The sequence below is a fragment of the Solea senegalensis genome, linkage group LG18, assembly GCF_019176455.1.
Source record: "Solea senegalensis isolate Sse05_10M linkage group LG18, IFAPA_SoseM_1, whole genome shotgun sequence".
In the NCBI taxonomy this organism is placed as follows: Eukaryota; Metazoa; Chordata; class Actinopteri; order Pleuronectiformes; family Soleidae; genus Solea; species Solea senegalensis.
In genome coordinates, this window is record NC_058041.1 from 9,635,038 (window position 1) to 9,648,885 (window position 13,848).

Here is a 13,848-nt window from a genome sequence, read left to right on the forward strand (position 1 = left end):
CCCTTTGACAGAGTGTCTAATTTCCAAATAAAAATAATAGAGAAAAACGACAGTAGGCTATACCGCCTTTGAGAGACTCGTTCAGGTGTGACACCAAACACCAAGAGCTTCATTAAAATATGTTACCACACAAATATATTTAAATGTATGCACACCTCAGATGAATATTTAGTGCCTTGCGTAAATCCCCTGCTCCTTGGTAAGCTAATGTATTAATGGACTGTGTGTGAAAGTCCCTGTGTGGGTATAGTGAGACACCATTTGGGTGGGTTTTATTCAGAGTTACTGAGAACACAGAGACAGATGAAAGATCAGCCTCAGCTCACTCACCTCAGATCTGCCACTATGATGTGGCTGGGATGGTTTTGACAGGATGTTCAGAAGTTATGTGTGCATGGATGTTAGATTGTTTCTTATCTGTGTGCTGTTTTTTAACTGTTCCCAACATTTTGACCTTGGTTTGGTGTCCATTTGAAATTGGATCAGGGGCCTGACCCAGTTCCCTCAAAGCCACCTGTGTTTATTAATAGTTTTGGGGATGAGTTATAATGAGGAACATGTAAAAGGCGTTTCTACTACATTTCCTTTTTATGTTTCAGATTTCTGTGATCTCATGTGGCTGGATCTCTTGTTGCCACAACTATCATCAACTAGCCATTACTATACTACCACCTAGTGGTGAATCACTGGCATCACCACCTTTTGAGGCTGAAAAAAAGTTAATATTTAGTTTTCTATGGTAGAGTATTAGGGCCACAGAGAGAAAAAAAATAAATAAAACAGCATGGATTCTGAGATTAAAGGGAGAATTCTCTTTCGTTTGTTTTGTTTTTTTCCTTTCAATTTTTTTGTCTGTGGCCCCAATACCCTTCCGTAGTTTTCTGACGATGGAAAACCAATTAACACTTTAGTTAAGACAATCATTTATTGAGGCACTTGACACAAGCCATGGAATGTACAAATCAAATACAACAAATGTAAGGTACTTTTCCACATTCTTGCATCTGTAAACAAAGTAGGAATATTACATTCTGGCAGTGAATTCACACGACCCCCACCCACCCAAACCTCGCACCACCTCCACTACCAATGCTCAGGGTAGTGTACGGTAAACGACAGCTACAACAGCTACACAAGGTGTACAAAACATTCAGTGGAGCCAAATACAAAACTATGACTCACCCTGACCTCCCATTATAGTGCTCCTGTCCAGTCACGAAGAGTGCACATGCACGCAATTCGTTAAAAAAAAAGCATGTGTTCGGTCATTTCACGTCATGTGTTTTTAGAGGTAAATTAGGGATGAGGCATCTAAGACTATTTAGCAGCACAAGAACACGTCTCCACATTGAGAAAAACTGGTCATTTTTCAGTAAATACTGTATATAAAGACATTATCCACATTTTTAGCAGACATGTGCACAGGCAGAGTCTATAGGTGTCTGTCTGCTTTGGCTCACCACTAACTAGGATGTAAACATTGAAGTTTTTGTGTAACAACGTCATTGTTATATGCGCTCCTTGGCAATCGCAAAACAAAACATTTTCAGATGTTCACAAGTACGTGTTTTTTGTTGCCATGCCTATACTGTATGCCTGATTTGTACAACAACAACAACAAGAGCAAAAGAAAGTTGCACGTGTGTAAAGGAGGGTAAGGCTGTTGCTGGGGCTGCGTTTCTTATAGTTTGAATGTGAAAGCTCCAGCACGTGTTGTCCTCTCGTCCCGACAAAACCCAGCAACCTTAACAAAGTGTAACAGCTGGCTCAGTGAAAGTAGGTGAGATTAAGGCTGTAGTTAAAGGCTTCCTCTACTTAAAGCATTTGTTTTGCAGGTGTGTAAAATTGACAGACGCACTTTTGCCAAAAAAATAAGCCAGAACATGGATGAACCCAACCTTTGATTGAATGTGTTGGTCAACACATTTGCAGGGCCATAGCTCGCTGAGACCGTTGGGTCAATATTTTTAGGGGAATATGAGAGGGGTCTTGTGTCACTATTTTTGGTATCAGTATTTTAAAAATCCCATCTGTTGCTCTGTGTGGGCCGTGGAGAGGAGGATTATGCTACAGTGAACAACTAAATTTGTCATTTAAAGCCTCCAGGCAGTGAATGTTTAATACTTATAACATACAATTGAAGGAGTTTGGATGTAGCAAGTTGACCATTAGTCTATTGTAGATGTTCAGGCGTCTCTAAAGTATCTCAGATTGCCTAGTTTGGCCTGATGGTGAATTTATATCCACGTTTATACCAGGACACTCTAAATGCTGAGAGTTTACCCATTAATACGCCGAGTGAAATCATTTATCTCAGTCACAGCTGTTCATATACTCTCAATGAATGTATTCCAAACAGATTCAAAACCGCTGCTTTAATACCTGTGTGAAAATCTATCCTACTGGCCAATCTCATTCTGTGGAGTGAGGCTCTCCCAGGGGCAGATAATCTCCTTGGCTCCCACTCCTCCCCGAGAGGCAGCCCTGTTCTCCTCATCTTCATCCTCAGACTCTATGGGGTAGATGCGACACTCTGGAGGAATATCCACTTTAATCTGAAAGAAACTAGAAGAGACATGTCTGTAATTTACTGTATGTTCTGTTGAAATGCAGTGCAGTCAGAAAGCAATGATACATTTCTGTAAAAATAATAATGATATTAATTAATTAGCACATAAATCTAAATAAGTATGTTTGTGTAAGTGTATAAAGTGTATAAAACTAAATCGGTTTGGCTTTCTGTAGCCTGGTAATTTGCCTTTTATATGTACAGTACTGTACATGTAGTGCATGTACCTGGTCAGAACAAGGACCTTTCTACATGGAGTTTGCATGTTCTCCCTGTGTGTGCATGGGTTTTCTCCAGGTTCTACAGTTTCCTCCCACAGTCCAAAACATGCAGATTTGGGGATTAGACAAATTGGACACTCTAAATTGATCATAGGTGTGAGTGTGAGAGTGGATGGTTGTTTGTCTCCATGTGACCGTGTGATGGACTGGTGACCTGACCAGGTTGTACCCCACCAGTGCCCCCCATGACCCTCATGTGGAGGAAGTATAGGTTCTCCAGCACATTTGGAAGGTCAGGGTGACTCAGCAGCGACATGCAACTTAACCAGTATTTAAATTCTACAAACTGTGCCTTCAAGAGCTGGATTCAACTTTAGATTTCACATGAAATCTCTTTCTAAAAAGTGAGTTTTTTGGCCCACACTCACTTGCCAATCCTCCTGGGAGGAGCCTGGCTGGGTTGATCCGGGCAGATTGGCTTAATGCGAGTACTTGTCCCGGCAGCTGAGTGGTATTTAGGCGACAGGCTGGCAAACATGGTGGCAGGGGTGCAGCCTCGCTTCAGCAGACGCCGGAGTGAGAGAGGCACGCGAGACTTGGACACATTTCTGCTGATGGGGGCTCGGGCTTCTGGGTTCTCCACTTCTTCTCCTTCACTGGCCTCCACTCGCCGCTCCGAGGCCGAGGTGCTGTCTAAGGCCACACTGATGGGGGACGGACAGGCCGTTGTGTTGGCCAGGAATGGAAGTGAGGGTGAGGTGTGGGCAGGTGGGGAGTCAGTGATACCAGAGTAGACGGCAAGGTGGGGGACAGGAGTGGTGAACCGGCACAGCTGTGAGGTCAAAGAGCAAGAGACAGAAGTCAGAGGGCATCATGATGATGATGATTGTGCCACAGAGAAACGTGAGTGGGTTGTGGAAAAATGACACAAATCATGGACAGCGATTATAGACAATATAATACTCACACTTCAAATTCCTCAGAGGTGGTTATTAGGCTGAAAATATCAGTTTATGAAGTCAAATTGTTTTGTTCAGAATGACATTCCAAAACATCAATCACTATCCTGAGATAAATAAGTGATACTGTGTTTGTACACATATATATATATATGTATATATATATATATATATATATATATATATATATATATATATATATATATATATATATATATATATATATATATACATACATATATATACATATATATATACATATATACACTGATGATATGATGGTTAAATGAAAAGAAAGAGAGAAAAAGAAAGAAAGAAAGAGTGGAATTGTGTGATGTAATGTTTTGAAATGACTTAAGACAAACACATGAACATAAAGTGTTGACTGGTTTGTGGGATGGTTTTTTATTGGCTAATGACGAATGATGCAAACACAGCTTTATATGCAAAACAATGACGGCGATGGACAACACACGTATCATGACACACACAGCATGAAAGACAACAGTTACAGCTTGTACGGACAGAGATGCAGCAGATGTCATGACACGGTCAGGCCTGAAGAATGTTTGCAGCATGTGTTGCAACAGCCTCATGTGCTGTGCATACAGTATTTAACCGTGGTTTTAATACAATGCAACTGGATTTTGATTGTGTTCTCAATCCTGTATGATTTCTCTCGCACATTGTTTTTCATTTTAATAAAAAAATAAATAAACTTGCACTTCCTGTGACGCTAAACATAAAGCTTGATTTTCAGCCACTTGCCAAATTAACTTGGCATAAACATTTCTACACAAAACATCAGCCTGCTGTGTGGAAAAATAAAGTAGACACAGAGCTGAGAGAGTTAACCAAAGCAGCGAGGCTGTGAGCAGGAAACCCAAAACAATGAGCTGCAAGACATAACAAAAATATCTATAGCACTGGAGGACTCTGTGAGTTTGTACAAGCAATTCCACTAATATTACACATTTGATCCATTATTATTATTATTATTGTTATTCTTATTATCATTATAAAAAAATAGGTTTAAAGTGGAAGCAAATGTAAACATTATTATTGTTGTTTTAAAAACAAACAGCTTCACATGTTTGTATTTATTTCTTTGCAGGAGGAGGACAAGGCGGCGCCTCCTTCCCCTGTTTGCTGAGTTTGCTCATGACCTGTGTGATGTCAACCGGGGCATTGGCCGCCATCTTGGCTCTCTGCTCCTGCTCCTGCTGCCGGAGGACGATGGGGCTGAGACTGGGCCGCCGATTCTTCGCATTCTGCTCCAGCTGGGCGTCACTGTCAAACCGGAAGGATTGATACATTAAGATGGAAAAGTGAGGTGGATAGAAAGAAAGAAAACAAGTGAATATTAAAAGCTTTGTGTCCTTGTTTGTGCCAGTTATCGTTTGGAAAAAAAAGGCCAATGTGTTAAAAATCCTTTTCTTACGTGAACTTTTGCTCTTCAGGACAAATGGCCTTCTTCACCGTGTCTTTAAAGACTGGAGATTTCAAGTATCGTCCATACGAGTCCTGCAAAAATTTAAATCCTGAAGGAACTTACAAATGACAATGTTTTCTTGAGGTAAAACCCAACCACTAGTGCGTTTACTGACCTTCTTCATGAGCATGTAGATGTGAGTTTGTGCTGCGTCCAGGACATATCTGTGTGGGTGTTTCAGGCCATTAACTGTGATTTCCATTGTCTTTCCGTCAATGTTGATCCACCGTGGTGCGCCACGTGCCAAGAAGGTCCTGTTTATAGAAACACAGGGTAAATGACTGAAACGCAAGTGGGCCCAAATAAGCAGATGCAGCAGTTTATCAAGTATTTAATTCATTGATGAATAACCATCACCCACACCATCCCACAGCCACTTAAAACATAAATTGACATTAATCACTTGTCACTATTGATTGATCTCTATTTAAGTCAATTTATTTTATTTAAATGGAATGCAAAAATGTTACATCTTCCTGTTTGTAAAGACATTACTTGTAGATCTGCTCTGCTTTCTCTCTCATTGTCACCGCAGCGCCCCACCTCAGATCTTCACAAACTTCCCAGAATGCCAAGTTCTCACCTAAAGCAGTTAAAGAAATAAAAGAAAATATACAATTATCTAACTTTTCTTAGCTCCATATACAGGCTGATAATATTAGCATTTCCGTTGTCAACAATAACATTTCTATAATTGTCCATCATCATACCGCTGAATTCCTTCTTCAGGAAGAGTCTGAAATCATCTCGTCCTCGAGGGTCTGAGAGCAGCTCTCCAAAGCTGAACGTCCATCGCTCCACACGCATTTTGGTCGGTATTGCCACACTGCATGGCATTAATTAAATAATGAATTTTAAAAAAAGATGAGATTAAGTCATTTTAAATACTCTCAATAAATACAGTGCAGATGATAACTCATCCACAGCTGACGCACTTGGTCATGTTCAGGTTCCAGTATGTGATATCATCAGTGAGCCAGGGGTTGCTGGGAAGGCACTTGGACAGGAAGGGGTCGTGGTTGTTATAGGTGGCACAGTATTTCACCAGTCTGCAGGAACGGAGGAAAAAATGGTGTTGAGGAATTGACCAATTCTGCTAAAGTGAGAGATTAAAACTCATGCTGCTGCCATCATGGGATTCCAAATCCAATAGTAATAATCTGGTGTTGAAAGCATATTTCCATGAACAATTATTTTTGCAATTATGGTATATATACAGTACATTATTGGTATTGTATGGATGTGGCTTAAGTGATCATTTTCAAAGAGGCCAAATAATCAGTTCATTGAACATTTGGGTTGAATTCTAAACATTTTCATGTCCAGCGATGGCTGCTCCTTACAGAAAATATGTGCAATGGTAAATATGTAAGAAGTCTCTATTTTATTGAGCCTAGTTTTGCCTGAAGTTTCTTACCTGTAAAATTTTGTTTTCTTCCATGGATGAAAACTCATAAAATATATCATTATCACTTAGAGACATTGTGTGTTTGCCATTTTGAGACAAGCGAGAACAATAGTGAACTGAAAATGCAATGTGCCTATCTTACGCGCCAATGGACACAGACGACTTCACTCTGGGCCTCATGATAGACTGCTGAGTGAAGATCATCTGGAGGAGAAATGAAAGTCAAATAAAACAAAGTTTGTCTCTGTGGATCACTGCTAACAGTTAGTTTAACCAAAACTGTGCGTAAGAGCATAAATGTCACTCACAATTCTCTCATAGAAGTCAGGTGTTTTTGTCTGAAGGGAGAAAATACATACATTCGATGTTGTTTCACAGAGTTTATGTCATAGTATAGACAGGAAATGTGCAAAGACAAAGTGGGACACTGCCCTGTGTGCACTAGTGTGCATATACAAGCACATAGTGAGCACTGGAATGAGAGTTAAGGCGATTTTTTAAAAGTGTGGACATTTTTCTTAAATATAGGTCCTCAAATAAAATCAGTATAATTATCCTTTACACATGAAAACTGGTTTAAGTACAGTAAAAAGGTTACCAAAAAGAAGTTACTGTAGGATGCGAGAACTGCATTACATCAAGCACTATGGGGGTGGTGTGTGTGTGAATGTACCTGGTATTGCTTATGTTGTGGGGACCTAAATCGGTTTACACAGTCACATTACGGGGACTTGTCGTCTTTATGGGGGCAAAAATCAAGTCAAGTTAGACTAGGGTTAGGTTAAGGTTAGGGTGAGAGTTAGGGTTAGAGTACTCGCAATTATGGTTAAGGTTAGAGTAAGTCTTCAGGAAATGAATGTAAGTCTATGCAATGTCCTCATGGAGTGATGGAAACCAGTGTGTGTGTGTGTGTGTGTGTAAGAGAAAATCGAGGTATGAAAAAACAGCCATTGGAAAAATGCCTGCAGAAGAGAAGAGAAGAGAAGAGAAGAGAAGAGAAGAGAAGATTAGTTTAAGAAAAAATTTGGATTAGTGGTTAAAACAACAGAGAAAGGACAGGTAAGATGAAGCTGATTGACAGGAATTATGTTCATATTGAACATGCAGAAACTCACCTGTTACCTCGTCTGCATTGGGTTCTATTCTTCTCTCAAGTCCATAGTCCATAGCACTCACAGTACCTGGCTACACACAAAAACACACACAAAGAACAAAATTATCTAGCGGGTAGTTATTACTGCGCGCCATAACTCATTGATGCAGCTGAACATGTCAAAGGCCAAATCTCTACTTTTTTTTTTTTTTTTAACAAAAGAATCTGAAGAGATTTATCCAGCTACTGGACATAAAAATAATTTGCAGCAGCGGCTGTTAAAGTGCATCGAGATGAAACTGAATTAACTTGTCCCAGGATAATAACATTAGAGAGACATTAGTGCTTCGAGAGAAAGGTTATTTTGACTTTTTATGAATAAGAGGATGAGTCATAGTCGCAGGATGCAACTGTGAGGCAGGGAAACAAGTGCAGCATCAGTCAAGACATCGTGCAGTTTGAATGTAAACACCATGTTCTTACTCTTATGTAGCTATCGCATGGATACAGTTGAAACTCTGAAAGTAAAATTTCATTATTAGGTGTAGTTCTATATCAGAGTAAACACTAGATACGTTTTAAGCTTAAATGTTTACAGCTTATTGCTTTCATAAGACAGTTAAAGGACTAGAGAGAGAGCGAGAGAGGAAAGCTGGAACTGAATCTAGGTTACTGCAGAAGACCACAACCTCTGGGAGTACCAGCTCTACCAAGTGAGCTATGTCGACTTTAAAACGGAGATAAGGTTTCCTTCAAAAGAATGAAAAACCACTTTCCTTCTCTTTAAGATTTGAGTTATTCTGCTGCAACTTTCCTCACACAGGATGTTGCCTGCAACCAACGAGTACTTTAGGAAAACAGTGATTTTTTGTCCAGTGTTAACTGAATTATTCATGTGTGAGCCCCAGGATTATGTTATAAAGCAGGACCTGTTTGAGACCATTATTATTTTAGTTTATATTTGATGAAGTGGCGTGTACTGCCAAACACATGTGCACTTAATCAAATCACCACAATCCACTTGACAACAAAGCAAAGCTGGGTCATTTAGGAGCCCCCGGAGGTGGAGAAAAAAAAACAAAACAATGCAGCCTCAGTACAGTGGTGTGAAACCAAGAACCTAAAAGATATTGCGAGCACAACTGTGCCACATTCTCCCTCGTAGAGTTAAATATTAATCAGTCCTGCCCTTTTCCTCTCACTGGACATTTAATGGTAATGAGGTATCATGGGTAGAGATAATGAGATACCCTGGGAAGTAAAGAGGTGAAGTGCAATTTATTTCCACTCCCCTGTCTGTTAGCAATTCACTGCTATCTACAGTATTTGTGCAGCCTGATAACTATCTGTGTGTGTGTGTGTGTATTCTCACCGGAGGTCTGTGAACCACCCAGTAGGCTCTCTCCTGGCAGTCAAAAACTACGCGGTCTGGTTTCTTCCTCTCTTTTGCTGCCCTAAAAAAAAACCCACACAAACACACAGAATCACAAAAAACGGCCTGATCTGGACATTTTGAATCTTCAGTGTCGTCCATACCCACCTGTACTGTTCTTTAGCTTGCATCACGATAAAATCCCATTTATGATTCATCCATTTGTGAAGTCGGTTGTACTGCTCCTGAGGGCGTAAAATCATCATCATCATCATCATCATCATCAGTAAATGTCAGCTAACAACATGAACTCCTCCCATGTCTCCTCCTCACCTGCTCATGTAGCTCCAGGATTCCTTTTTTCCGTATGTTTCTTTTCGCCAAGTAGATGGCTTCAGTGATGGAAGAAAACAGAAAGAAACTTTAAGGGATGATTTAAAAAAGATCGGAGAGAAAAATAAAGCCTCACTCACCGTAATCTGTGTCCTCAACAGGCCACTGCTGTGTGGGCCAGAAGTATGGTGTCTAAAAATGACAAAGAGGACAGGATTGTTACAGTGATTTTCATTTGTTTAATCAGAAGCAGATCAGTTTCAGGTTTTAGATCAGTTACTCGGTGAAAAAGAAGTCTTTTTTTATACAAACAATTAACTTGATTCAAGCCACACTGATTTTGCAGGTGAATTTTTTCCATTTACCACTGTAACCTGAATGTCATAGTTTTATTTACACACACATACACTGACTTTGAGAAACTGTCATGTACATTTCTCATTACTTTTGCTATTCTTTACCATTCAAGCTCAGTATTTTGACAGGATACGACACTTAATTCGATAAAAAAATAAATGGTGAGATTTTGTATTTGTCACTTCCCACGTTTTATATTTTGAATTAGAATTTTTTTGCACACAGCAATTAGTCATAGTGAATTTGACCTCTGCATTTATAACATCTTTATAACACACACTAGCCGGGTGTAGGAGCAGTGTGCAGCACTTTTCTTGACCCTTCCAATTACAAGCCCCATTCCTTTTCCTCTTGGACACGGGCTGCCCATATTGTCATGTAGGCCCACCTTTATGAAGTCGGTATAATTAAAGAGCATATTTATGACATAAAACATAATTGTAAAGGTAACATTTTAACCAAATAACAACAATAAATGTGGTTGCACATTTGAGTTGAAATGGTGAAATGTTACCTGGAATCGATAAAGGGACGCATCAGGTTTGATCACCAGGCGTTTGTGGTCTTGTAGAGGGTAGATGTATCCTAGTGCCACCAGCATAGAGCCAACGTTCCTCGCCTCTGAAAACAATAGGCCGAGAATTTAGCAGCTGCTGTAAACAAGAAAAAAAAAACCTCAAGTACATATAACAATGTAATGATGGCATCAGCTGCCTCATCTCTCACCTTGTGTGTCTACTTGAAATCTGTCTGCTAACCAAGACAGTATGTCTTCACCTGAGGACGGAAACAAAAGAAAGAGCAGTCTAAGTTTTATATACATTATATATCATCAGAGTAAAGCTTGTGGTGTTTTGTGAGGTAGATGTTAAAACAGGGTTTTCTGGCTTCGCCGATAGTGAGAACAATCCTCACTAAAGTGCCAATAAAGCTTGAAAACTCTGTGTAAACTCAACAAACATCAAACTGATACATCAATTAGAGTTAAAACCTTTTTTTTTTACAAGAACTGCACAGACCAAAGTTATCAAGTGCTGTAAAGCAAATAAAGAAATATAGTAAAATAATCCAATAACTAGTTTTACTGCTGTGGTATATTTATTCATTTATTTACTCAGTCCATAATGACATGGAGAATAGCTGAACCATTAGAAAAAATAAACATTAAATCACTTTACTGGTGGGCCAAGATAACAACCCTTTCATAACAGATCGCAGATATTCCACAGTTAACTAAAACTATCAGTGGGAATGAGGTTGTGTTGCCTCTCGGATCCACCACGACTGGCTGTGTCTGTAAGCCTCCTCCACTAATGAGGAGAGATGGGCAGAAGGAGGAAGAGAAGAGAAGAGAAGAGAAGAGAAGAGAAGAGAAGAGAAGAGAAGAGAAGAGAAGAGAAGAGAAGAGAAGAGAAGCTTGTGAATGACGTAGAAGTCTAGGTTCCCTCTCTGCTTCTTATCTTCCTCCTCCAGTACAGACTTTCTTTTCTCTCTCTTGTTTCTGTTGCTGCCTCTTGCCCACTCTATCATCATTATCCTCCTCCTCCTTCGCCTCCTACTTTTTCTGACTCTAAAGACTGTGTGGGTTGTCATGGAGATGAAATTTGTCGCTCTCAAGCTTGAGCCTCCAGCTCTGGTATCCTCCAATGAGACTATGCAGGGGAAAATCTGTCAGCTGCTGAATAATATCACCCGCACGCGCATGTGTGCGTGTGTGTGTCCTCTTTACCAGTTATGGCATGTGGTATTGTTGTGATAACCAGTCTCTGAGGCTGTGACTTGACTCCTGTTTTGGGGTCCTGCATCTCCAGCAGCACCTTCTCTGCCTGGAATACAAAACAAAATGTTTACCACAACAACCAACAGTGGTGGGAATATGGGGGGGTGGCGGTGGTCAAAGGTTACCGGGGAAGCACATGTGAATATTTGTGTTAATAATGTGCTATTCACTGTGCAGCATCCAGGGAATGGTTGTAATAATGATCATTATCATCCTCTACAGTATGCACAACAGGTTGCCCTAACACTGTTGCCCTATTTTCTATTTAATAAAAGATTTGGTTAATGAAAGATTACTACAAAGTCAATTACCCCTCTGAGAGATCATTATCAAAATTTGCAATTAAAGAAATTATGTTGAATGATCAAGTGATTGGGGAACTCTCTCTCGGCACGACTATTCAGCTTTGTCAATCAAAAACAAAACAACAAAAGCCCTGCATGGAAACATGGCAAGAGGTGGGATGAGAGGTTCTCTTCTATGCCCTGATTTCCTGGCTATTGTTTGGCTGAGGTGGGAGGTTTGCAGTGAGTCACTGACCTGTAAACAGCCTCTCTTTTTTTTTTTTAGTTATAACATCATTAGATCCTCACAGAACCACAGCTCAGCTCAGACATGTAGTGGAAAGCAAGCTATTGTGTAATGCGCGTGTGTGTGTGTGACTCCCAGGCCTGTTTGATAAGGCTTTGTGCTTTGAAGTCATCCTGAAGAGGCCATAAGCCCCAGGCTGAGTCGGACCAAAGTGGGCTTTCATGGTTCTCTTGGAGAGGAGTCGTGAGAGAGTAGGGCTGTGCAATTAATACAAACGTGTGTTTCAGTTATGATTATGGCCCAGAACGATGACAAAAACAAATAATCGTAACTAAGTGATTGTTCTCAAATGTTTGAGTTTGATTTCCTCATCCGGCAACAATAGAACACAGGCATTCAGATATATAAAATATACAATAATTGATAGTTATTTAGAGGTAAATTCAAAGGGTACATTCAAAATTATATGTTTAAAGCCATAAGAGCTGCAATTGTGATTAACATATAGTAAATGATCTGCAAATTAAACTTCATTAGTTTTTTCCTGGACATTTCTTTCTAATTCTTTCTCACGTGAATGAATTTGACGTGTGGCTATGAACAAAGGCCCATTCTGGCTCCATGGCTCGGTGGTGGTTGTTTTCCAACACACAACATGCCTGGATTAACTTCTTTCCAGAGGCTGGTTGGTGTAGATGGAAGCACAGATACTGATCCAGGCTTAATGCTTATTAAAACAAATGACCTTATCCTTGTGAAAAGGTTGCAACAGTATTATCAATTGCTGTGACATGCATGTATGGAAAGGGGTCAGGGACCAAAATAAACATGATTATCTCTTTTGTTCATTCTGTTGCACATATTTCTGAATACTGGGACCTTATTGTACTTGTCATTCCGAGTTAATCTTGCAATACATGCATTACTGTAACAAGGCATGCTTGTTATCTGTTTGGCTGTACTTCCTAAAAATCATTTTGTAGTCCAAATGGCACCTGTGAGCTTGAGTGCGTCTAAATAATGTCCAACCCAAACATGTCACTGAAGCATCATGTTTCAGATGTCCAGGTGTTTTTTAGGGTTTTGTTACAGCTTCAGCCACATCATCTGCAAACAATATATGAGTGAAGTGTCTGTAGGTGCGTCTGCAGGTGTATTGTTTATATAAGCCTGAGGAGGCTGTGATCATCACCACTGATGTAAAACAGATGACCTACCTTCTTGAGACATGCCATCCGTGGTCGATACCTCTGTCCATGATCCCGGAGAGTGTTTCTGATGGTCATGATGCTGCTGGTCACTCTTTCTCTCTCACACTCACTCACACACACGGTATTCCTGCTGCCTGTGAGCCGCTGTGTCGTGTGTGGCTGTGGATGCTGCTGGAGGAGAAGAGCAATGATCGATATTGATGCTGCCTTCAAGTGCCCCCCGCCAGCTCAGACTCAGTGGCTCCTCTTTCGCATGCAAGTGAATATTATCAAGTATATGGTCAAATTAGTGTTATGGACTTTTTGGGTTTCAACACAAACTATACATATGTATACAATCGACATGTATTTACAAATAACAAAACAACCGGAATGGTAATTTTGCAATGTTTTAAACAATTAATTACTACAAGACTATCATGTAAGTATCGCATCAAAAATACCACCGTATCCCGTGGATATTCGAGGATTTCTCGTCTGCATATTCGGTTTAATTGCTCTTTTGGGTCGTATTCCGTTTCA

General features: G+C 40.1%; 1 protein-coding gene across 4 annotated transcripts; it reads right to left on the reverse strand.

Annotated features, from left to right (window-relative positions):
* Positions 1 to 911: 911 nt before the first annotated feature.
* On the reverse strand, positions 912 to 13,509 carry LOC122759472 (regulator of G-protein signaling 9-like). 4 transcript variants are annotated; one of them, XM_044014365.1, is made up of 19 exons: positions 13,333 to 13,509; positions 11,534 to 11,630; positions 10,531 to 10,581; positions 10,319 to 10,425; positions 9,588 to 9,639; positions 9,448 to 9,506; positions 9,283 to 9,359; positions 9,115 to 9,196; positions 7,772 to 7,834; positions 6,958 to 6,987; positions 6,792 to 6,853; positions 6,177 to 6,290; positions 5,952 to 6,067; positions 5,737 to 5,824; positions 5,357 to 5,495; positions 5,191 to 5,273; positions 4,916 to 5,039; positions 3,219 to 3,622; positions 912 to 2,565 (listed from the first exon to the last, which is right to left on the reverse strand). In XM_044014365.1, the coding sequence occupies exons 1-19, from the start codon at positions 13,399 to 13,401 to the stop codon at positions 2,400 to 2,402; spliced, it is 1,983 nt and encodes a 660-aa protein (XP_043870300.1). In that variant the 5' UTR covers positions 13,402 to 13,509; the 3' UTR covers positions 912 to 2,399. The 4 variants fall into 4 exon arrangements, with proteins under 4 accessions (XP_043870300.1, XP_043870302.1, XP_043870303.1 ...); XM_044014366.1 differs by lacking the exons at positions 912 to 2,565; positions 3,219 to 3,622 and having other exon boundaries at positions 4,124 to 5,039; positions 13,333 to 13,508; XM_044014367.1 differs by lacking the exons at positions 9,115 to 9,196; positions 9,283 to 9,359; positions 9,448 to 9,506; ... (3 more) ...; positions 11,534 to 11,630; positions 13,333 to 13,509 and having other exon boundaries at positions 7,765 to 7,787.
* Positions 13,510 to 13,848: the final 339 nt, after the last annotated feature.

What these genes read in the sequence shown, in the direction of transcription:
- LOC122759472 (XM_044014365.1), bottom strand. Translation starts at nt 13,401, where the DNA reads ATGACCATCAGAAACACTCTCCGGGATCATGGACAGAGGTATCGACCA. An exon ending in CTGACTTCTATGAGAGAATT is followed by an intron (nt 6,854 to 6,957) that starts GTGAGTGACATT and finishes TTTCTCCTCCAG; the next exon opens with ATGATCTTCACTCAGCAGTC. An exon ending in TCGTCTGTGTCCATTGGCGC is followed by an intron (nt 6,291 to 6,791) that starts GTAAGATAGGCA and finishes CCGTTCCTGCAG; the next exon opens with ACTGGTGAAATACTGTGCCA.